Raw genomic sequence first — 24,274 nt, 5'->3', positions numbered from 1 at the left:
CGTTGCGAGTTCGAGACCAGCCTGGGCTACAAAGTGAGCTCAAGGCCAGCCTGAACTGCATAGCAAGACCCTGTCTCAAAAAGACCAAAAAAAAAACAAAAAAACCCCCACAAACCTGCAGTAATCCTTCCTGCCTCGGCCTCCCAAGCGCTGGGTGTACAGCCTTCCTGCTTCAGCCTCATTAGTGCTCAGGATTAACCATGAAATTCAAGTTTGAACATGACTGCAGACTGGGAATCCGAAGGCCGCGAAAATGGTAGTTACCAGGCCTGCACATTTTCAGGCTACAAGTCACGTCGGCCGCCAGCCACCAGCCACCAGCAGAAGAGTTCTGCTGCTGATGGAATTCTGGCTCATCCAGAAAGCAAGAAGGAATCTAGACCTGATAACCAAAGCACAGATGAATCACAGACTGCTGGGAAATGAAGTTCAGTCTCTAGCATTCCTAAAACCAAACAGAGGAAGAGCAGGACTGCAACAGGCTCACTAGCAGAGATAACTGAACCTTCTACTGATGGAGAGCTCTCCGCAACAGAGTCAATTGTTCTTCAGTGTCTGAGATCCAGGAGCCTATTCTAAGAATAACTAGGAGAAGGCAGATCGTAACTGCCCCCACACTAGTGTCCACGGTAAGAAAAAAGCAGAAGATAACTCGACTGAATGACTCTGTTGCTGAAGAGATTGTCTCTGAAGCAGAATCTCATGCTTCGGGTATTTCTAGGATTGCGCCTTCCCCAGAAATGACAAGAACCAGAAGTAAGGCTAAGTCTGTAAGAGATCAAAGCCAAGGATCACGCCCAGAAGCTGTATCTGATGCTGACTCATTGTGCTCTGACATTTCATTCCCTGGAATTACACATAAGAGAACAGCCAGGAGTATGCCAAGGAAATTACAGGCACAAGCTGATAATAAATATGCTAGTTTGTACCGGAAAACAAAAAGGGAATCATGGATATTTCTATGCAGTCAGAGGATTCATATCCCAGACAGAGTTTGGATGAAGAAAAAAACAGAGTAATAGGTGAGAGAAAGGAAAATGATAAAAGTTCTCAGTTGAAACGTCTTTCTAAACTTCAGGACCCTGGCCTCCAGCAGTTAGTCTGTCAAAAGCATTCAACCCCTCAAAATAATAAAGCCACATCGGAGTCCTCAGATCTAAACTGTGAGGCTGTCACGTGATACCAGACTAAACAAACCTGCGCTCACCCAGTCTCAGGACATAGATGATTCTGTCTTACTAGCTCTCCACGGTGATGAAAGCCAGCAGTCTGAAGGCAGTGAAAGTGAAGAGGACGCTGTGTTTTGTTGAAAATAGTGATCAAGAGGAATCACTGCATGGAAACTCAGAAAACATGTCTCAGGACGATGAATGCTTTGTAATTGACACTGCTCCTGAGTTGAATGCTGATACAAATTTTTACTTGGAGGATAAGGCAAGGGAGGTGACCACTGAGGAAGAAAAAGAAGGGAAAGAGGGTGAAGACAGTGAAGAAGAACCATCAGACAGTGACAGAGATAAAGACGAGTATAGTGATGAAGCTGACTTACTAAATAACACAAAGTCTAAACTTAGGAAGTTGATGAGTAATAGTATAGACCCTGGTCTGAGCATCAAGGTATTGGGTGGTGTGTATATTAACTTCAATGCAGAGAAACTTCAGTCTAAAAAGAAAACTCTAACATAGATCAAGGAGAAAAAGAAAAACTAGCTTCCACAGAAAGCTGTTATTACACCTGTTTTGAAAAAAAAAGATTGTGTCCCACCATATGGTGAATCAAAGCATCAGCGTCAGAAAAAACGTAGGAAAGAGCGACAAGAAACTGCAGGTGAATGCTGGGCGTGGTGGCACAAACCTGCAATCTCAGCACTCGGGAGGCTGAGGCAGGAGGGTCTTTGCAAGTTCAAGACCAGCGTGGGCTACAAAGTGAGCTCAAGGCCAGCCTAGACTGCATAGATTGACCCTGTCTTAAACAGACAAAAAAAACCCCAAAAACTGCAGGTGATGATTGGTTTGATATGAAAGCTCTAGAATTGACCATTGAACTTAAAAATGATCTCAGAGCTCTGAAGATGAGAGCAAGCATGGACCCAAAAAGGTTTTACAAGAAAAATGACTGAGAAGGCTTCCCTAAGCTCTTCCAGATTGGAACTATTGCTGACAATCCAGCTGATTTCTACCATTCATGGATTCTCAAGAAGCAAAGGAAAAGGACTGTTTTGAAAGAAGTGCTGGCTGATTCTGAGTTCAGAAGATACAACCGAGAGAAGTACTTGGAGGTCATGTCTGAAAAAGCAGCACATGCAGCAGGAAAAAAATTCAGAAAGAAGAAATTTTGCAATTAATATTCACCAAGCATATCCTAGTATTTTACATCTTCCCTTTATTCATTTGTCAAAGATGTGTTTTTTGCCTTTTTGAGACAGGGTCTCACAAGCAGTTCAGATTGCCCTTGAGCTCACTTTGTAGGCCAGGCTGGTCTCGAACTCGCAACCATCTCTCTGCCTGAGCCTCCTGAGTGCTGGGATGATAGACGTGCACCACCACGCCTGGCCTGTAAAAGATGCTCTAAAGACTAATACCATCAGACAGTTTAATAGAAACTGGCTCTGTTTATCCAGGGATTTCTGAAAATAAAGTTGACTGACAGGGAGTCAATCAGATGGCCCTTGGAATAAAAATAAGTATTCTACAAAAAACCCGTTCTCGCTTAGACTTTAAGGAGGAAAAGAACTTCAACCATTTTAAGATAAGTAACATTTTTTCAGGTTTTCAGGGCTTGGTTATTTAAGGGAAATTTAATTAAAAGATGTAGCATCTGCTAATACGTTCAAAGAACTTACTGTGTGGTTTTATGTATACGTGTATATGTACAGAAGAGTCGGTAGAGAGGCAGTGCCCTCTAATTAGCTGCAAATTTAGATCCGGAGAGTTGGTGAAGATGGGACACAGAGATCTTGTTTCCAGTTTACAAGTCACAATCTAAAAGGAAAGAATGCTTGGAGCAAATGCATGTTAGCAGAAAACCAAAGAACTAAGTGAAGTTAGAAAGAAGCCATAAAAGATAAATTTCCCAAGCAAGTTTGGGATATAGGTGGAAGATGTGTACGAAAGCTGTTTTCTTAGCACCAGAAAAAGGGATAATTGATCTTACCTGCATTTATTGTTGTGTTTCAAGCAAAACAGGATTGAAAAATAGCATTTTAATTTGGCCAGAAGGTAAGGTGTCCCGTTTTCTTTCCTCTCCAGTGGCCCAATACGCATTCTGGCTAAGCTGTTTTCTGCCACCAAGGACAGTTGGTCATTTCTGTTGCTTCTTGGTGAGTTGCAGCCTCCTTTATATCATTGTCTACTGTACTTTTATTTTCCTAGCATACTATTTTGGATTTCAGTAAATGTAAAATCTCATATTTTACTGTTTAGGGTCACAAGCAACTCTGTAAACAATAGAGATGACAGTAACTTTCACTGGTGAAGTTAGGGAGGCATTTATATTTTTTTTTATTGAAAAACGACTTTTATTTTAAAAATATGTTTTGCCTTCTGTGTAATACAGAATCTCATATGACAGAATTCAGTATTGAAACAGGAGGAAGAAATAACTTTCTTTTTGTAAGCCACTTGTTAGGGCTTGGACCTTCAATGACCCCAAATTCTCATACTAAGCAAAATCTTGGTTTGTAGCCTGTGGTGTTACTGGGCAGCAGAGGAACCAATAGGAAGAGAGGAAGCTCAGCCCTTGGTCGTGTGCCCTCGGAGGAGGTATTTGGGGCCCTGGCCCTTTTCCTGTATCTTGGCCCCCAGGATGTTCTGCCTTTCCAGAGTCCCAACATGACAGGGCTGAGCAATCCAGGAGGACTGAAACCATGAGCGAAAATAAACGTTCCTCTTTAAATGGACTATTTTGTCACAGATGGAAAACTGACCAGCGTACCATTTAACTTGCAATAAAGCAGACAGGCTTTAACAAATGTGAAATGCTTACCTTATTCAAGTGTCAAATAGAAATTATTCAGCTAAAAATTCACCTATTAACAACTAAAAAAAGAAAATGATTACACACTATTTTAATTTTTGAAAATTTGAAGATAATAAAACCATGGTGGCACAAACCTATAATCACAGCACTCGGGAGGCTGAGGCAGAAGCACCATGAGTTCAAGGCCAGCCTGGGAGTAGGGAGTTTAAGGCCAGCCTAAACCACCTAGTGAGACCCTGTCTCAAAAAAAAAAAAACCAAAAAATTAAACAAAAAATGAAAGCATACTGAAACAACTCATCATTTACAAAATTACCACTGATGCGTTAAAACACAGGGCTAAGAAACTGATTAAATTAGAAGAATATGTATCAAAAGTAATTGCTCTATTTCTGTTATTTTTAAATACTCAGATCATCAATAGTAATAGCATAATTGATTTTAATGTACGCAAACATTATTTTCAGTTTTAAACTAAGATTTTTACAATTGGTTTTTGCAATATATTTTACTGCAGTATAACAAATGAATTTTTGTCCAAAATAAATATTTCCAAAATGATATAATTATGTTTTTTTCTCTTTTTGAGGCAGAGTCTCACTATGCAGTTGAGGCTGGCTTTGAGCTCACTTTGTAGCCCAGGCTGGTCTCCAACTCGAGATGATCCTCCTGCCTCAGCCTCCCGATGTTGGGATTACAGGCGTGCACCACCACGCCCGGCTATAATTATGTTTTAAAGCCATTTGTACTCAAAGTGTTTTAATGTGGAAAAGAATTTGCATGGTCACAGCAGCCACAGCGTATGGAATATATTAGCTTTGGCAGCAGAGCACCTGGACTTCAATCCCAGTTCTGACACATAGGAGCTTTGTGACTTTAAGTAAAGCTATTCTCTCTCTCTCATATTGCTTCCTCATCTTTAAAATGGGCATAATAACTGAATTCTCTAGTTCTGTTTTGTTTTTGTTTTCTTGAGAGAGGGCCTTACTATGTTGTTCAGGCTGGCTTTGAATTTACAACAATCCTCCTGCCTCAGCCTCCCTAGTGGTGAGATCATAGAGCACACTCGGCTGCTAATTGGTTTGTTTTGAGGATAAAATGAGATAACATGTATAAGGCATTTAGCACCGTGCCTTGGCATGTAGAACTCTCAATAAACAGGTATTGTCATCACTGTTGCTGTTGCTATTGAAAGGCTATAAGCATGACTGTCATCAGGTTGCCTCATTATTAGTGACTTCTTGTCCTAACACTAGCAGATTGGCTGCCTCCCCTTGTTTATCTGTTGGTTTGGGGGGTTTTGTTTTGTTTCGTTTGTTTGCTTTTCTTCTTAGTGGTGGGGACTGAACTGAGGGCCTCCTACACGCTAGGCAACTGCTCTGCCACTGCGCTACATTCCCTACCCTTTGTAAAAATAATCTTTTAAATTTGGAGACAGGATCTTGCTAAGTGGCCCAGGTTGGCCTCCAGCTTGTGATCCTCCTGCCTCAGCCTCTCGAGCAGTTGGAATTACAGGCCTGTGCCACCACCTGGTTTCTCACCTCGTCTCTATTTAGCAAAGGAATCCAATGATCCTGAAGAGTTGCCGAAATAAACTGTGACCTAGACCAACACTCTCAGGAACACTCGCCTCAGAGCACTGCAAGAATATTACAGTAGTGCAGACACTGCAAGGTGCTGTGGCAGCAAAAGCTTCTGCTGCCACTTAATGCTGAGAAGCTAGGGCCTTGCCTTGAAAAATTCAGAATACTTAGCACCACTGCAAAATCTCCAAGTCCTACAATAACCACTTTTATTTTGTTTAATCACGTTTTCCAATTTATTTGATAATGTAGCCTCTTTTCCTCCACCGCCTCCTTCTCTCTCTCCCCTCTCCCCCTTTCTCTCTCTCTCCTATGTATGTATCTATGTACCTATGTGACACCTCAACGCTAATGGAATATTCCTTTTTTGGGGGGGTTCTTTTTGAGACAGAGTCTCGCTATGCAGTTCAGGCTGGCCTTGAGCTCACTTTGCAGCCCAGGCTGGTCTCGAACTCGCAACAGTCCTCCTGCTTCAGCCTGCAGATTGCTGGGATTACAGGGGTGCGCCACCACACCCGGGTAAGAACGTTTTATAACAGCCGGAAATTTTGTATCCCAAAGCCTACAGTTTTTACAGCCTCCACCCTCTCTGGGTTTCTGCTCATAGGCCTTAGGCAAGGCTCAAAACTACACAAATGGAACATGAGCTCCTGAGCTGACACGAGATGACCGCAAGAGGGCGCTCGTTTCCATACGGTATCAGTTTGGATTCCCCTGTGCAGGAAGACCGAATCAGCAAGCTACAAGGCTTGCTGGAGGAGAGATAAAACACCTGGTCTGGAGGCGTGATAATGTTCGAGATATTAAAGCCATGGGTGACGGATGAGAAAAGAAATGGAAGTCAAATAAGATTATATAGATACACAAAACGTCTGTTTCATAATCAACAAAACTAAGATTAAAAGAAGCAATGTAATGTGAAAAGTTTCTAATACATAGGAATAAAAAGTCATCTTGAAATATATAATGGGTTACATAGTGTGTAGTTCATTATATATTATAATTAATTATATACATACATATACCCTGCACAAAACTATGAAACCACCAAGTCTCAAAAAACCAAAATGTCATGTTGCTATTACACAAAATAATATAGAAATGATAATTACTGGTGTTTATTTTTATTGCCGTTTATTGAGGACATGCTATGCATGAGATATCTTATGTCCACTATGTAACAGTTAAGCCTATGAGGTAGGTATTATTAGAAATAATAATCATTTTACCCATTAGGAAGTTGTTTCACTATGCAGTTCAGGCTGGCCTTCAACTCACTTTGTAGCCCAGGCTGGCCTCGAATTTGCAGTGATCCTCCTGCCTCAGTTTCGTGAGTGGTGCTGGGATTACAGGCTTGCACCACCTTGCTCAGCACTTCCTTTCATTTCTTCTTTTTATTTTCAGTACTGAAGATAGAACCCAGGGGCACTCTACCACTGAGCTACATCTCCAGCCCTTTCTTTCTCTCTTTCTCCCTTCCTTCTCTCCTTTGTTTTCTTTCATTTTGAGACAGGGTCTCAGTAAGTGGCCCAGGCTGGCCTTGAACTTGCAGCTCTCCTGTCCCAGACTCCCCAGTAGCTGGGATTACAAGTATGCGCACCACGCCCAGCTTCTCCAGCTCTCTTTATCACTCAGTTCCCTGAACAGGCTGGGCTTCCTGCACAGAACCTTCTTCTCTCCATTTTTTGGAGACAGGGTCTCGCTATGTAGCCCAGGTTGGCCTCAAACTCATGCAGACTCTCCTATGTCAGCCTCTCCAGTGCTGAGATTACAGGCGTGCGCCACCACACATGGCTTCTCTTTTACCTTTGCCCAGCTCAATCCGACTTTTCCTTTGACTCGGCTCAGACATTGTTCCCTCCAGGAAGTCTCAGCCCTCCAAGTTCAGACTTAGGTGACCTTCCTTCGGGTCCCCCTCAGTCCCCATTACCTCACCACACTATCCGTTCACTGAGTTCTGTGCCTTCCGCTAGCCCAGGCATCTCGACGAGCACAGACCGGCTCTGACTTGTTCCCCACAGTGTCTGCGGCTCTGGCAGGACACCTGTACAATGAAATTTCCCTGTACACACAGAAGCAACGCCTGCCTGGCAAGGTCCTGAGTTCAATTTCCAGTACAAAAAAAAAAGGAGAAAAAAGGTGATCATATTTGTGTGGAGCTATTTCTGGGTTTTCCATTGTGTTCCCTTGATTTATGTGTCTCTACCTCTGCTAATATCACTGTCTTTATTGCTCTAGCATATGGTAGGGCTTAATATAAGATATATAACCACAGAAAATCCGCATTATTCTTTCTCACAATTGTTTTAGCTATTCTAGGGGCTTTTCCATATGTACACTGTCATGTCATCTGCAAATAATGATAATTTTACTTCTTCCTTTCTTATCATTATTCCTTTTATTGCTTCCTCTTGTCTAATTGCCCTGGCTAATGTTTCCAGAACTATATTGAATAGTAGTGGTGATACTAGACGTCCTTCTCTTGTTCCTGATTTTAGAGTGAAAGCTTTCAGTGTTTGACCATTTAGTATGATGTTGGCTGTTGGTTTGTCATAGATGGCTTTTATCAGATTGAGATAAAGACCACATATTCCAATTTTCTGTAGGGTTTTTATCAAAAATGGTGTTGGATTTTGTCACATGCTTTTTCTGCACCTATTGAGATGATCGTGTGATTTTTGTCTTCGCTCTGTTGATATGGTGTATGGCATTTATTGTTTTGTGTATGTTGAACCATTCCTGCATTCTTGGGTTGAATCCTACTTGGTCATGGTGTATAATCTTCATGATTTGCTGCAATCTGCTTGCCAGTATCTTGGTGAGGATTTTTTGCATCTGTGTTCATTAGGGAGATTGGCTTAGAGCTCCATTTTTTGGTCGGATCCTTCAGTTTTGGTATCAGAGTAATGCTTGCTTCCAGGAATGACTTTGGGAGTACTGCTTACTTTTCAATTTCATTAAAGAATTTGAGGATTAGATCTTCTCTAAATTTGTTTAGAATTCAGCAGTGAATCCATCAGGGCCTGGGTTTTTCTTTGTTGGTAAGTTTTTTATTAATTTTCAATTTCACTGACTGATATTGGGTTATTCAGAATTTTTATATCTTCTTGATTCAGCTTTGGTAATGCATATGTATCTAGGAATCTGTCCATTTCTTCTGTGCTTTCCATCTTATTAGAATAAAGTTTCTTGATGTAGATATTGGTGATCTTCTGGATTTCTACAGGATCTGTAATGATTTTACCCTTTTCATTGTTAATTGCATGAATATGAGTCTTTTTTCCTTTTTTTGGATAAGGTTGATTAAGGGTTTATCAATTTTATTTAATCTTCAAAGAACCAACTTTTTGATTCATTGCTTATTTTTTATATTTATTTATTGATTATTTGTCTTTTTGAGGCAGGGTTTTACTATGCAATTCAGGCTGGTATCAAACTCTCAGCGATCTTCTGGCCTCAGCCTCCCAAATGCTGGGATTACATGGGTGCACCACCACACCTGGCCTTTCATTGATTTTTTGTAATATTTTCTTAGTCTCTATTGCATTAATTTCTGCTCTGATCTTTCTGATTTCCTCCCTCATACGAACTTTGGACTTGACTTGTTTTTCTTTTTCCACAAGTTTTCGGTTCAGCATTAGGTTTCTTGAACTTGTTCTGTTTTCCTGATGTGAGAATTTATGGCCATATATTTCCCTCTTAGCACTGCTTTCATTGCATCCCATAAGTTCCAGTACGTTGTATTGGCATTAAATTATATTGTAGATACTGCTTGTTTGCTTCTTGTTTAATTTCTTATTTTTCTCCTCTGTATATTTTTAAATTTTATTTTATTTAATTTTAAGTTTTATTTCAAAGAGAAAACAAACCCAAAATTTCAAAACAAGATAATGGGATGGTAACAATGGTTAATACACTGCTTCTTTAATTTCATCTGTAACCATTTAGTTGTTCAGTAGTTATTTTAATTTTCATTTGTTTATGGAGTTATGTTCTGTTTTTATTGTTTATGTAGTTCTTGTGGTTTCTTTTGCCATTTTCAATTTCAACACACTATGGTCTGATAATATGCCTGGAATACTTTCAATTCTTTTGCATTTACTTAAGCATGTTCTATGAGCCAGTATGTGGTCTATTTTTGGGAACTTTCCATGCTCAACTGAGAAGAATGTGTGGGGCTGGGGATATAGCTCAGTAGTATATGTACCTGCCTCACAAGCACAAGGTCCTGAGTTCAATTCCTGGTATCAAAATAAAAAGAGAGAGAGAGAAAAGAATGTGTATTCTAATGTTGTGGGGTGGAACACCCTGCATACATCTATTAAGTCCATTTGTTCACAGGATTGCTTTAGTTCTGATATTTCTTGGTTGATCTTTTTTGTCTAGTTGATCTATTTGTGACAGTGGGCTATTATGGTCCCACATTACAATTGTGTTAGTGCTTATTTGAACTTTCATGTCTGTTAATATTTGTTTTATATAGTTGGGTGCACTGGTATTTGGTGCACATATATTTATGATTGTTATGTCTTCTTCTTGGAGTTTTCCCTTTTTTTTTTTTGGTTTTTCTCCGGTACCAGGAACCGAACTCACAACCTTGCGCATGCCAGGCAGGCGCTTTTGCCGCTGAGCTAAATCCCCAGCCCCGAGTTTTCCCTTAACAAGTATGTTTTGATAAATCTTGGCTTGAAGTTAACTTTGTCTGCAAGTAGAATAGTGACCCCTGTTTTTTTCTGGGTTCCTGTCACATCAAGTATTTTTTTCCATCTTTGGTTTTCAGTATTTTTTTATTTCTTTGATTTCTCTAATTTTGGGTCTCACTATGTAGTTCAGCCTGCCCTTGACCTCACTGTGTAGCCCAGGATGGTCTCAAACTCATGATGATCCTCCCACCTTAGCGTCCCAATTGCTGGGATGACAAGTGTGCACCACCACACTTAGCCACACCCTATTATGACAGTTTTTAAAAAATGTGATGGGGTTTGTGTTATGGCCTAGAATATGATCTTAGTAAGCATCCCATGGAAACTTGAAAAATTAGTATTTTACTGTTGAATAAAATGCCCAATCTATGTTAATTGGAGCCTGTTTGTTGATTATATTCTGACATCCATATTTTTGCCAATTTTCTACTAGTTGCTGAGAATATTGTTGAAGTCCTCAACTACTGTGGATTCTCTGTTTCTCCTTTTGGCTCTATCAATTTTTGTTTCATGTATTATGAAGCTCTGTTGTTTAATGGGTGGACATTTAAAGCCATATAGTATGTCTTCCTAGTGAACTGTTCCTCTTAACATTATGTAATGTCCTTCTTTGTCTAATAGTTTGCTTTGCTTTGAAGTCCACTTTAATCTGATATTAATAAAGCCCCCTCCTACCTTTTGAAAATTACTCATTGCATGGTACCTCTTTTCCCATCCCTGTATTTGCAATCTACTTACACTGTTTGAATATGAATTGAAGTTTATGTAGTTGAGTCCTGGTTTGTTAAATCCCCTTACCATTCTTTGCCTATGAATTGGGATATTATATATAGGGTTCATTTTTAAGGAAATCATTTATATGTTAAGACTGAAGTCTATCATTTCATTTATCTTTGCTTCCATTGTTTTTGGTTCCTTCCTTCCACTGGTTACAAGAACATTAATTAAAACTACATTTTGATTTATTTATAGTGTCTTTGAGTGCACTGCTTTGTACAGTTTTCTCAGTTATTGCCCAGGGTACTAAAATATTCCTCCAATGTGTATTATGTACATATATAGTAAGACACACCACAGTCTATGGTATTGAGGTTTGCCACTTCGAGTGAAGTGTGGGATATTTACCTCACACTTTTTTCATTTTATTTTTTAAATTGCAATATTGAGGCTTGAACCCAGAGCCTTCATACTAAGCTACATCCCCAGCCCTTTAATTTTTTTGTCTTTTTGAGACATGATCTCAGTATGCAGTTCAGGCTGGCCTGGAGCTCACTTTGAGCCCAGGCTGGTCTCGAACTCACAACGACCCTCCTGCCTCAGCCTCCCGAGTGCTGGGACTATAGGCGTGCACCACCACATTCATCTAGCCCTTTTAAATTTTAAGACAAAGTCTCACTGAGTTGCTAGGTTGCCCAGTCTGGGCTGCAACTTGCAATCCTTTGATCCTCCTGCCTCAGCTTCCTAGATTGCCAAGATTACAGGCATGCAACACCACACATGGCTTCCCCTCCCACTTTTAAATATCATTGCCTTGAAAATCAGGTGGTTTTATAATTTTTTATTTCAAATACAATTTATGATTTTGAAAACTCATGAGAATTGTCTACTAATTACCCATATTTCTTCTATTTTCTTAGTTATTTCTTAATTTCTGGCATTTTAGGGTTCCTTCTTGTATAATTTCCCTTCTATGTGAGTGATTTTTCATTAGCTATTATTTAAGTGTAGTTCTGCTAGGGAAAAATTCATTAGTTCATTTATGTATTGAAATTATGAGATTGCATAGTCTCATTATGTAGTTCGGCTGGTCTTGAACTATGTAGCCCCGGGTGGCCTCAAACTCGGGGCAATCCTCCTGTCTCAGCCTCCTGAGTGCTGGAATTACAGGTGTGCATCACCACACCCGGCTTGGAAAAATTATTTTAGTTTTAGTTTTCCTTTGTCTGAGAATGTATTCCTCATTCCTGATGGATGTAGAATTTGGGGATGACACTTCAGTTCTTTCAGCATTTGGTTATTTCTGTGCCATTTTGTCAAAACAAATAATTATGTTACTGAAAAATGACTGCGGGGTACAGGCGTAGCCTAGGGGTAGAGTGCTGTCCTAGCAAGTGTGAGGCCCTGGGTTCGGGCCTCAGTGTTCTCCTGACTGATGGTCAGGCAGGCACAGACAAAATAGCATGGAGCCCAGGAAAGTGAAAAGGACTGCCTGCCCTCCCAGTTCTAGAAGGCAGGAGGTATGCCACGTGGGGTCGGCAGGGAGGAGCTCCCAGGGCAGCTGAACCAAACAGAAAGGGAGCCTTGAGTGCAGATCCGTGCACAGATGTCTTTAACAGGGGTCAGGGTGTAGCACACAACAGTAAGCATAGAGGGATTTCATTGACACAATGAAGGTCACTAGGCCACAGGGGAGGACAGAAAGGGGAACTTCTGGCAAAGAGCAGGCATCACACTGATGCACTGGTCACTTGGGCCAGTTCCTCAAGGCAGCTGGCGTGCACTTCTTCCTGGACTTCATTGCTGTGTTAGCCTGCGCTATAATAACATACCAGAGACTGGGTAGCTTATCCAGCAGACACCCATTGCTCTTCATCTTGGAGGCTGAGTTCAGTGCCAGCCCATTCAGTTCCTCATCCTGGCTTGCAGATGACCTTCTTCTCCTTTTTTTTTTTTTTCGTCTTTTTGAGGCAGGGTCTCACTATACAGTTCAGGCTGGCCTTGAGCTCACTTTATAGCCCAGGCTGGTCTCGAACTCCCAACGATCCTCCTGTCTCAGTCTCCCGAGGGCTGGGATTACTGCTGTGTGCCATCACATCTGCCTACCCATCTTCTTGTGCGGAGAGGGAGAGCTAGATCGAGACCACAAGGGGTGGGGTTGGGGGAAGGGAGAGAGAATCAGATTCTCTTACTGCAGCCTTCTAAGTAGCTGGGTGTATCCACACCATGCAGCTCATAGTACATCTTGGTGAGTGAAGCAAATACTTTGTCTCTCTCCCTCCCTCCCTCTCACCTCAAATTTGTGATGATCTTCCTGCCTTAGCCTTCTAAGGCTGAGGTTACAGGCATGCACCACAATACCTGGCTACACATTATTTCTTCAAATACTCTTTCAGTCTCTTTCTCTTTTCTGGATCTTTTATGAACTGAAAACTAGTTATATTTTCAAATTGTCCCACTGTTCCTTGAGACTGTTCACTTTGTAAAAATTTATTTTCTGGAATAAATAGAAAAACCTATTTCTACAGGTGTGGTGGCATACACCTGTAATCCCAGCACTGAAGAGGCTGAGGCAGGAGGATTGCTGCAAGTTCAAGGCCAGCCTGGGCTACATAGTGAATTCAAGATCAGCCTGAACTACATAGCAAGACGCCGTCTCAAAAAACCAAAAGAAAAAAAAAATATTTTCTTTGTGGGCTTGGTGACACATGCCTATAATCCCACCTACTAAAGAGGCTGAAGCAGGATGATTTCAAATTTGATGCCAGCCTAGGCAATTTACTGAGACTCAAAAATTTCAAAAGGCCTGAGATATAACTCAGTTGTAGAACACTTGTCTAACAGAGGTGAAGTCTTGGTTTCAATCCTCAGTACTGAAAAAGCTACTTCTAGTGTTCAGATTGAGAGAATTCTGTCGGCCAATTGTCCTGAAGTTTACTGATTTTATGCTGTTATCTCCTATTGAGCCCCTCCACTGTGTTTTCTTTTTTCTTTTCTTTCTGTACTGAACTCAGGACCTCACGCTTGCCAGGGAGGCACTGTACCACTGAGCTATATCCCCAGCCCTGAGTTTTAAATTTCTGATTGTATTTTTTAGTTCTAGCAATTTGGCTATTTTTCTTAAAAACTGTAGCTTTATGAAAAACTTTTTGAGACAGGGTCTTTAAGTTTCTCACACTAGCCTCGAACCTGGGATTCTCTTGCTTCAGCCTTTGAAGTAGCTGGGACTACAGGTGTATGCTGGAGCACCCAGCTTACATCTTGGTGAGTGAAGGAAATCCTCTCATATATGTATGTGCCCTTAAACAATGTATTTATATTTTAAGCCATTAAAGAGAAATTTTAAATATTTACTTTTAATCATTTTTTAAAAATTTAAATCTTGCTGGGTGTGGTGGCACACACCTGTAATCCCAGCACTCGGGAGGCTGAGACAGGAGGATCGTTGGGAGTTTGAGACCAGCCTGGGCTACAAAGTGAGCTCAACGTCAGTCTAAACTGCATAGTGAAATCCTGTCTCAAGAAGAAAAAAAAATTAAATCAGTGGTGTACTTGACGTATCTTCCTGTATGTCAAGTTTTTGCATACCATTAATTTAGGGATTAATACCTTCCTGTTTTTGCATACCATTAATTTAGGGATTCATTGGTGTTGATACATATTGTACTAACTCGTGCACTTAAACTGCTATGCAACGTATTTTATAAATGGATCACAATTCACTCTGTTGAATATACTTCATTTCAGTTTCTCTTACTAATTATAGATGATACAGAAATAAACATTCTTACAGATTTCTCTTCACACATAGTGCTATGGTTTGGATGTGGTTTGCCGCCCCCTAAGGGTCATATGCGGGATGCTCGGTCTCTGACGTGGCGCTATGGAAGGTAGTGGGAACTTGCAGAGGTGGGGGTGCAGCAGGTGGTTAGACTCTGAGGGTACCATCCTGGAATGGAGCCATGCGCGTCTCATGGGAGTGGGTGAGGTCTCAAGGGCCTGGGTCAGACCTCACACATGTGCGACGTTAGAAAGCGAGGCCACCCCATCCACTTGGCCCCTTCTGCATGCAACTGGGTCCCTGTTCCTTCGCCATATTGTAATGCAGCCAGGGGGTTCTTGCCAGGGCGCCAGCCCCATGCTTTTCACTTTCCAGCCGCCAGAATCACGAGCCAAATAAATTGATGTGCACACCTCCCGCAGTGTCAGACATTGTTACAGCAACACAAAAACAGACTAATCACAGTGCAAGAATTTCTGTAGGATACAGATCTCAGATTCTCAATCATAAGATGAGGGCATCTTTGATTTACTAAATACCATTATTCCTTCTCAAAGTAGTTGTGCCGATTTATAATCCCCCCACAGATCAGTTCCCAGTGGTTCACATCAATACCATCAGTCACTGTTGCGTAGCTTCCCATTTTTCCTAGTTGGATGCATGTGAAATAGTACTTGTGTTACCTTGTATTCTTCTGATTAAAATGAGATTTGATTTTATACATTCAGTGGCCATTTAGATTTCTTCTTCTGTGAGTAGCCTATTTCTATTCTTGCTAAGTGCCCAGTTGCCCAGGCTGGCCTCAAACTTGGAATTCTTTTGCCTCAGCCACCCAAGTAGCTGGGACTACAGGCATACACCACCACATCCAGCTTCTTCGCTTTTAAGACAGTGTCTCCGTGGGTTCAGGTGGGCCTCGAATTCATGGCAATCCTCCTGCCTCAGCCTCCCAAGTGCTGGGATTATGGGCATGTGCCACCATGCCTGGCCTCTTTGCTCATTTTTGAGACATCTAGATTTATCTTGATTTACAAAACTTATTTATTTGTATTTTCTGAAAATTAATCCTGTGTTGATTATATGCACTATGGATATCTTCTGTCAGTCTGTGAACCATCTGATTTTTTCATAGGGCCTTTTGATTACCTTGTAATTATCTCTACCATGTTATTTTTGTGTGTTATACCAACTTTTTTCCTAAGCTTCTTTCCCTCGCCTTGTTTCACTGGCTTTCTACTGATCATGATTCTCCCTCTACTGCTTTTGATGTCATATATCTTATTTCTACTCTTTTAGGATCATCCTTAAAAGTTGAACTTACCTACAGCAAAATTTATTTTTCAGTGTATAGACCACCAATGAAAGTATAGAGCGATTCCATCACCCCCACTATTCCCTCTTACTCTGCCCCACCCCACCCTAACCACAGTAATCACTGGTCTGCTTTTCACGTGGGTTTGCCTCTTCTGGGATGTGATGCAAAAGACATTACACCGTAACACCATATGAAGGTAGACTCCTTATACCTTCTGAGTCTGGCTTCTTTCACTTAGCATAGTAATGGAGATTCACTCACGTAGTAAGCTTGTTCCTTCATCCTGCTTAGCAGTACTCCATTACCCAGACGTACCATTGTTTGTCCATTCGCCAGCTGAAGAACATTTGGGTTGTTTCATGTTTTTGGCAGCTATAAATGAAACTACTGTAAACATTTATCATATAAGCTTCTGTGTAAAAACAGGTTTCCAACCTAGGAGTGGGATTTCTGGGCACCTTTTTAAAAAAAATTTTAAAATTTGTTTTTCTTTTCAGACAGGGTCTCACTTTGTAGCCCAGGCTGGCCTTGAACTCGAAAGGATTCTCCTGCCTCAGCCACCTGAGTGCTGGGATTATAGGCGTGCGCCACCATGCCCAGCTTTATTTTTTGGTGTTTTGAGGCAGGGTCTCACTATGTAATCCAGGCTGACCTTGAACTCACTGTCTAGCCTAGTCTGGCCTGAAACTCACAGCGATCCTCCTGCCTCAGCCTCCCCAGTGCTGGGATTACAGACCTCTACCACCATGTCCAGCTACCCTTCAAGTTTAATATGCATTAAATTAAATATGCACTTGAGAGTCCGAAGTGTTCATTCTCCCTCTAAACAAAACAGATACCTTAATACATGAATACAGTGTGGCTCCAAATTCCCCCATCTTCCCTATTGGCCTATCTAATATTTTAGTGCCACTTATTTTCACCTCCCCCAACAAAATTAATCATTTTTATTTTTGGTCAATGCTTATTTACATAAAGGAACATGTTTCATCAATTACTGTGGCCATCATTGCTTCTTACATCCCACCCCTTTCCTCTAAAATACACACTGTAATGGCCTGTTTTGAAATAATACATTAGAAATGAAATGAACAAGAGCCGGGTGTGGTGGTGCACGCCTGTAATCCCAGCACTGGGGTAGCCTGGGCTACAAAGTGAGCTCACTCACGGCCAGCCTGGACTGCACACTGAGACCCTAACTCAAAAAGACCAAAGAGAGAGAGAAAGAGAGAGAGAGAGAGAGAGAGAGAGAGAGAGAAATGAACGGAACAGAATATTCTGAGTGTTACCTTAGCACTCTATACCCCTGAAATCCCCATTCTTGGATAAAAGAACCTAACGATCTGGCTTAAGTGGGAACTCTATACTGGTTTGGAACAATGATCTTTTGCAGTTCCCTTCATTTGTGAAGGAGGTAATCCTCTCTACATATGAGCAGAACTACCACATGATCCAGCTATACCACTCCTAGGAATACTACAACCAAAAGAAGTCAAGTCAGTATATGATACCTGCATATCCTGTTTACTGCGGCAAATTTACAAAAGCCAAGATATGCAATCAGCTAGGTGCCTATTAATGGAGGAATGGATAAAGAAAATGTGGTCTATATGCACAGTGGAGTATTACTCAGTCACAAACAATAAAATAATGTTGTTTGCAGGAAAAAAGACAGAACTGGAGATCATCGTGTCAAGTGAAACAGTGAGGCTGAGAGTGACGACATGGGAGCAGAAGGGGGACTGAGGGGTAATGGGGAGGGTGGGCATGAGCAAAGTATGTTCTATGTTCTGTTCAATGAAACCTACTACTTTGTACCACTAGCACACACTACGTGTAAAAAAAAAAAAATAGGGTGAGAAGGCTAACATCGGCCCCACACAATTAAAGGTACTAGAGCTTTCATGCTTCTCTGAACCTTGGGTTAAAACACTTGACCTGTTTATATCTGGTTTTCTCTTAAAATGGTTGAATCTAAAACCTTATTAGATCCTTGTTTTATAAATAAGTGTATTGCTTTGAAAGATAAAAGGGGAACTGCTTTATAATCAGAACTCCTTTTTTTTTTTCTTTATTTGTCTTTGTGAGGCAGGGTCTCACTATGCAGTTCAGGCTGGCCTTGAGCTCACTTTGTAGCCCAGGCTGGTCTCGAACTCCCAAGATCCTCCTGCCTCAGCCTCCTGAGTGCTGCGATTACAGGCATGCGCCACCACGCCTGGCAGAACTCCTTAATTGGAAGAGAAATCAGAAACACACTTTTCAAAGATGTCAACTCCACAATCTGAATTACTACTCCTAGGATAGAAGCCTCATTTCATTTTGTAGGTTCAAGTCTAAGCAAATTTGCGGTTGCTTTATTCTTGTGTTGACTTATTAAATTCAGAAAATTCCATGTTGCCCTTTTAGGTATGTTAATTATGAAGAAATTCAGACAATTATTTCTTTAAATGCTTTCATAATAGTCACATATAGGGGTCAGGGATATAGCTCAGTGGCATAAGCACCTGCCTGGCAAGCGCAAGGTCCTGAGTTCAATTCCTAGTACCAAAAAAAAGCAAGTAAAAATAGTCACATATAATAATAAAAACAAATCTACAACCAAACAGATGTCTTTGTACTTAAGTGAAAATTCTGTCTGCCACATGTTCAAAAAAATAATTTCTTGCAGTAACAAACAAGAAGATGCTTATGCATAGGATTCCTCTGAGCTACCTCACAGCAGAAGGGATTTTTGACCAATACAAAACAGTTGGATATCTAAAGCATCTCACATTGACATTTATATTACTTTCAATTTAAGAATGCCACATTAAAGTGCCTGCCTGGCAAGTGTGAGGTCATGAGTTCAATTCCCAGTTCCAAAAAAAAAAAAGGATGCCACATTAGGTTGGGCATGGTGGTGCATGCCTTGTAATCCCAGCCCTCGGGAGGCTGAGGCAGAAGGATCACAAGTTTGAGGCCAGCCTGGGCTACACAGTAAACTCAAGCCAGCCTGAACTACACAGCGAGGCCCTATCTAAAAAAAGGGAAAAAAAAAAGAATGCCACATTGGCTATTTTAGACTGAGTAGGAGACACAACAAGGTTTTCACCTCTATATTAACTCTTAATTGCCATGTTCAGAGCACCCATAAAAATGAAGTTTAACTTTTTTCTCTTCAAATCCTGGTTCCTTGAATTTTTCTATGTAATCTGTATGAATTTCACACAAAAATTTTTAAAAATTACAACCTTCAGCATAAATGGGTTAATGGGCATGTGAAATACTATGTATGTGTTACCGTAGCATGAAGAAAGAGGGTTGGAGCCACATAGGTAGAGGTTTTTTATACTACTGAAGCCAAGTTGTCGTTAATTCAGATCAGTTTTTGCAAATTTAAAGAGGCCAACTGTGATCCTCAGGGTAACCACTAAGAAATAACTAAACGATACAATGAAAAGGGAGTCAAAATAGTATAAAAATAAAATATAAAAAGAACCCCCCCACACCAGTGGTGGTAGCTGTGCATGCCTATAAATGCCAGCACTCTGGGAGGCTGAGGCAGGAGGATCACAAGTTAAGCCCAGCCTGGGCAACATTATCTGTCTCAAAGGAGTGACAGGGAATGTAGTACACTGTGAAGGCCCAGGGTTCAATCCCCAGTACTACACTTTGTATACAGAAGCTGCCGGGTGTGGTAGTGCACACCTATAATCCCAGCACTCTGGGAGGCTGAAGCAGGAGAATTGCTGCAAGTTTGAGACCAGCCTGGGCTACAACGTGAGCTCAAGGCCAGCCTGAGATGAACTGCGTAACAAGACCCTGTCTCAAAAAGACCAAGAAAAACCACCAAAAACCAGAAAACCTAGAAGCAGGGCATGGTGGTGCATGCCTGCAATCCCAGCACTTGGGAGGCTGAGGCAGAAGGATCGCCAAGAGTATGAAGTTAGCCTGGGCTACACTGTGAGTTTCAGACCAGCCTGAACTACATAGTGAAACCAACTCAAAACATACACACACACACACACACACACACACACACACACACACACACACACACAGATTTACTCATCTTTTCCTGAATATCTGCCATATACACATCAGGTAAGCATGCTTTTTTTAAAAAAAAAATTATTATTTTTTTATCTTTTTGAGACAAGGTCTCACTGTGTAAATCAGGCTGGCCTTTAACTACGTAGCCCAGGCTTGCCTCAAATTCATGAGAATCCTCCTGCATCAGCCTCCGAGTGCAGGGATTACAGGTGTGTGCCACATCTGGCTATCAAGCTTTTATAGCATACCTTTTCCTGGTTGGTTGGTAAACCTGTTTTTCTCCTGTTAAGAACTATGAAGTGTTGAGAGCAAAAAAAATTTTTTAGCTTTTCTTGGGGAGGATGGATCTCTGGGGCACCCCATTCATTCTGGAGCTGGGGGAAAACTGGTGCAAGCTTGCCAAAGGTAAGGATTTGTACCAAAGACAGTTTTTTCTTGGTACCGGGAATTGAACTCACGACTTTGTGCTTGCCAGGCAAGTGCTGTGCCATTGAGCTGTATCTCCAGCCCCAAAGACAGCTTTCTTAAGGTCTTTATGGTACAGTGCCTGGTTAAAAGAAGTAGGCCAAAAAACCCTCATGTCTCTTTATTCCAACTTTAGTAGGAGAAAAACATTTGTAAAAATTAATTCTTTGGACTGGGCCTCTGGTTTGGGAGGGTAACCATTAGATTGATCTTTCCATTCCCAGAAACAGCTGTTGCTTTCCTATTTGTCCCCTTTTGCATCCTGAGAGCTCGCTTGGGCTTTCCAGCTGTCAGGGCACACGGGCTCTCAGGCCTGTGTGTGCGGCCAGTCAACCAAAATGTTAGGGGTCCCCGAGAACACAGCCGGACAGAAATGTGGGCTGCACACCCCCTGCAGCCCAACAGTGCCCAGCCAAATACTGAGTTCCTCAATCTCTTTCGTTTGGCTGTCTGCGAGTGGCTCAGAATCTTGGGAGGGCGGTATCTTTATACCATCTTCACTGACTCCTCTTGCACCATTAAACCATGAGGGCTTATTGGTTTTTGCTGAGTTGCTTGATTTATCTATTTAGAGGCAGGATTTTTTTAGGTAGCCCACACTGGCCTTGAACACTTGAACTCACGATCCCCCTGCTTCAGTCTCCCAAGTCTGGTATTAGAGGTGTATGTTACTATACCCAGCTACCTTTGGTTTATTTTTTTATTTTTCTGTCTTTTTGAGACAGGGTCTCACTATGTAGTTTAGGCTGGCCTTGAGCTCACTTTGTAGACCAGGCTGGTCTTGAACTCACAAAGATCTTCCTGCCTCAGCCTCTCGGGTGCTGGGATTACAGGCATGCGCCACTACGCCCGGCCAATAGAAACTTCTTGAATCACTCTAGACTATATGCTGTACTAACCCCCACTCTGCTTGCTTCTTGTTTGCACAATTTTGTTAATAACTTGAAATTGCACTGGATGCTTCAGGAAACCTACGATCTCCTCAAACTGGCTCCGTTAAGGCCTCTTTTTTCCAACTGTTCCTACTCTTCCTCCCTCCTTCTGTCACTATCAATCTCTAGTCCCCTCCTCAATCACTGGGCAGAAATTTAGTTCACAACCAGTATCAGTGAGCCCTGTGACCAGCAGGTATGCCCCAGAATTCCTAAAGGACGACTTGCATTCCTTCTCCTGCCTTTGCCACCCTACCTTCTCTGGAGCATGAGGGCTACCTCTTTTTACAAGTACATCTCAGGGAAATGACTCTCATCAGATGGGAAAGTAAGAGCTATTTTGAAATTAGGCAAGTGAAAAATCTCAAGTCTTTCCCACAAATACTGCTAAAAAGCTTTAGCCAGTGGGCTTTCATTTACCAGAAACTATTGAGATCAAGCTATTCTTTTACAAATGAGTATTCTGTATTACGGTACTTAACACATGGCTGAAGTTTTTGAAGAAAACAGATCTGTTCGCATGTGTACGTTTATGTGTACATTACATACATGTGGTATTTTTCTAACTCTGGGTGTTACTGCAAAGATTAAGTTGTAAATGAGCTCTACTTAACTGGCTGAAAGAAAAGTATATAAATTAAGTGTTCTTTCAGAAAATATAGGAACTCACAAATGATTTTTAAATTCAAATGACCTATAATCTGATAAGTAAGAATACTGTTGGTTTAGAAAAAAGTAAAAAATGGTAATGTTTTCAGACTTATCAGCATCAAATATGATACAGATATACAACTTTTATTCTCCCTGGGCTTACTAGTCACATAAGCTTATGTTTAGATATTTTATGATTAAAAAATTACAAATTCAGCCTAAGAACAAATGTACAAGTAAAAGTGCATTACCTGTTATTTCATGTATGTCACGTATGGTAGTAAAACAAAAAACCTCACCTATTGAAGAAAACACAAAGGAAAGCAGTAATTGAAGGTACTGAGGGACAAAAAGGCATAATATACAAAACAGCTAAATGGCAGAAGCCAATTTCTCATCAATTAATTATTTTAAATGAAAAAAATTAAACTTACCAATGTCAAAAGAGACTGGTATAATGGATTTTAAAATATAATCTTAGTAGAAACTGGCTACAAGAGACTCATGTAGATCCTAACACAGAAGTACATTAAAAGAGAAAGGATAGAAAAAGACATATGCAAATAGCAATGAAAAGAAAACCAGGGCGGCTCTACTAATTTTAAGAGAATTACAGAGAATTTTAAGTAAAAACCCACAGTATTACAGGGGATAAGGAATAACAATATGATCAAGAAAGTATAGCAATCAGAATGCTCTACCCCAGAAAGCAGAATATGTGTTCTTCTCAAGTCTACAAGGAGCACACACTACAACAGCGGTGCTGAACCTATGGCACACATGCCGCAGCTGGCTGTTTGCTATCCCTGAAAGTCCCAAAAGGTTCACCATCACTGCACTCCACCAAATGTTATGGTTTGTACCTAGATGTCCTCCTAAAGCCTCATGTACTCATAGGTGGGGCTCTTCTGCACTGGCTGGATCTAGAGCCTGTGATGCTGGGATTAAGGGTGTGCGGTACTATATGAGCCTACTGATTGCTTTAGCGTAGTTGTGGGTGTGGATAACGGGAAGGCCACGCTGGCTGTGGAGGGCAACATCTGAAAGGGTTGCAGTCTGGATGGGCTGAAAGGGTAAGGCAGGCTCACTGCATGCTGCTTCTGCCTGCCACGCCATGCACTGTTTCTCCTCTGCTGTGCCACCCCGCCTTGGAAGCTGCCGACTATGGAGTGAAACTTCTACAAACTGTGAGCCGAAAAAAATCTTTCCTCCTTCAGCTTGTAGGCATTGGGTATTTTGTGCCTGCAGTGGGAAAAGTAACAAAGACACCATACAAGCCTCAAATTTAAAAAGACTGAAATCACATATAATACCTTCTTTGACAATGGAGTGAAATGAGAAATCAGTAAAAGAAGAAAAAACGAAAAACAAAATTCACAAAATGTGGAAATTAACGTACAACTAATGGGGCAAAAATTACAATGGAAATTTTAAAAATATTTTCAGATGAATAAAAACAAAAAGGCAGCAAAACTTAGAGGATGCTGTAAAAAAAGTATTCAGACAAAAATGTATAGCTGTGAGTGCCTATACTAAAAAAATTTTAAATAAATGTTACGGGTTGAAGGGAGGGTAGGGGAATAGGGATAAAAACAACTTGTATCATATACAGGTACAAATTCTCTTTGATGAATGCGATCATTATGTATATCTAAAATGTACTTGAGCCAGGCATGGTGGCGCATGCCTGTAATCCCAGCACTCGGAAGGCTGAAGCAGGAGGATCGTTCCAAGTTCGAGACCAGCCTGGACTACAAAGTGAGCTCAAGGCCAGCCTGAACTGCATAACGAGACCCTGTCTCAAAAAAAACAAAAAAAAGTAACAATAAAATTAATTAAAAGGGACAAAAAATTAAATAAATAAGTTAACTTCATGCCTTAAGAATAAAAGCAAACTAAAACAACAAGTTAAATCCAAAAGTAGCAGAGAGGTAAAGAATAAGGATTAGAGATAGGTGAACTAGACAACAGAGAAATGATAGTAAAAATAAAAGTCAAAAATTCATCTTTGAGAAAAAGATCAACAAAATGATAAAATTTTTAGCTAGACTAAAGGAAAAAACAGACTATCTTACTAAAATCAGAATTGAAAGTGAAATCTGATAAGGTGAAACATG

General features: G+C 40.9%; 1 protein-coding gene across 1 annotated transcript; it reads left to right on the top strand.

Annotated features, from left to right (window-relative positions):
- The first annotated feature begins 219 nt into the window (after positions 1-219).
- On the top strand, positions 220-2,345 carry LOC102008677 (deoxynucleotidyltransferase terminal-interacting protein 2-like). The gene is given in 5 exon segments (XM_013509439.1): positions 220-546; positions 549-925; positions 1,187-1,294; positions 1,296-1,828; positions 2,002-2,345. Coding segments are annotated over 5 exon segments (1,689 nt in total).
- Positions 2,346-24,274: the final 21,929 nt, after the last annotated feature.

Source organism: Chinchilla lanigera, unplaced genomic scaffold (genome assembly GCF_000276665.1).
Source record: "Chinchilla lanigera isolate Chin_1 unplaced genomic scaffold, ChiLan1.0 scaffold00171, whole genome shotgun sequence".
In the NCBI taxonomy this organism is placed as follows: Eukaryota; Metazoa; Chordata; class Mammalia; order Rodentia; family Chinchillidae; genus Chinchilla; species Chinchilla lanigera.
This window is presented reverse-complemented; position numbering and strand designations above follow the sequence as displayed.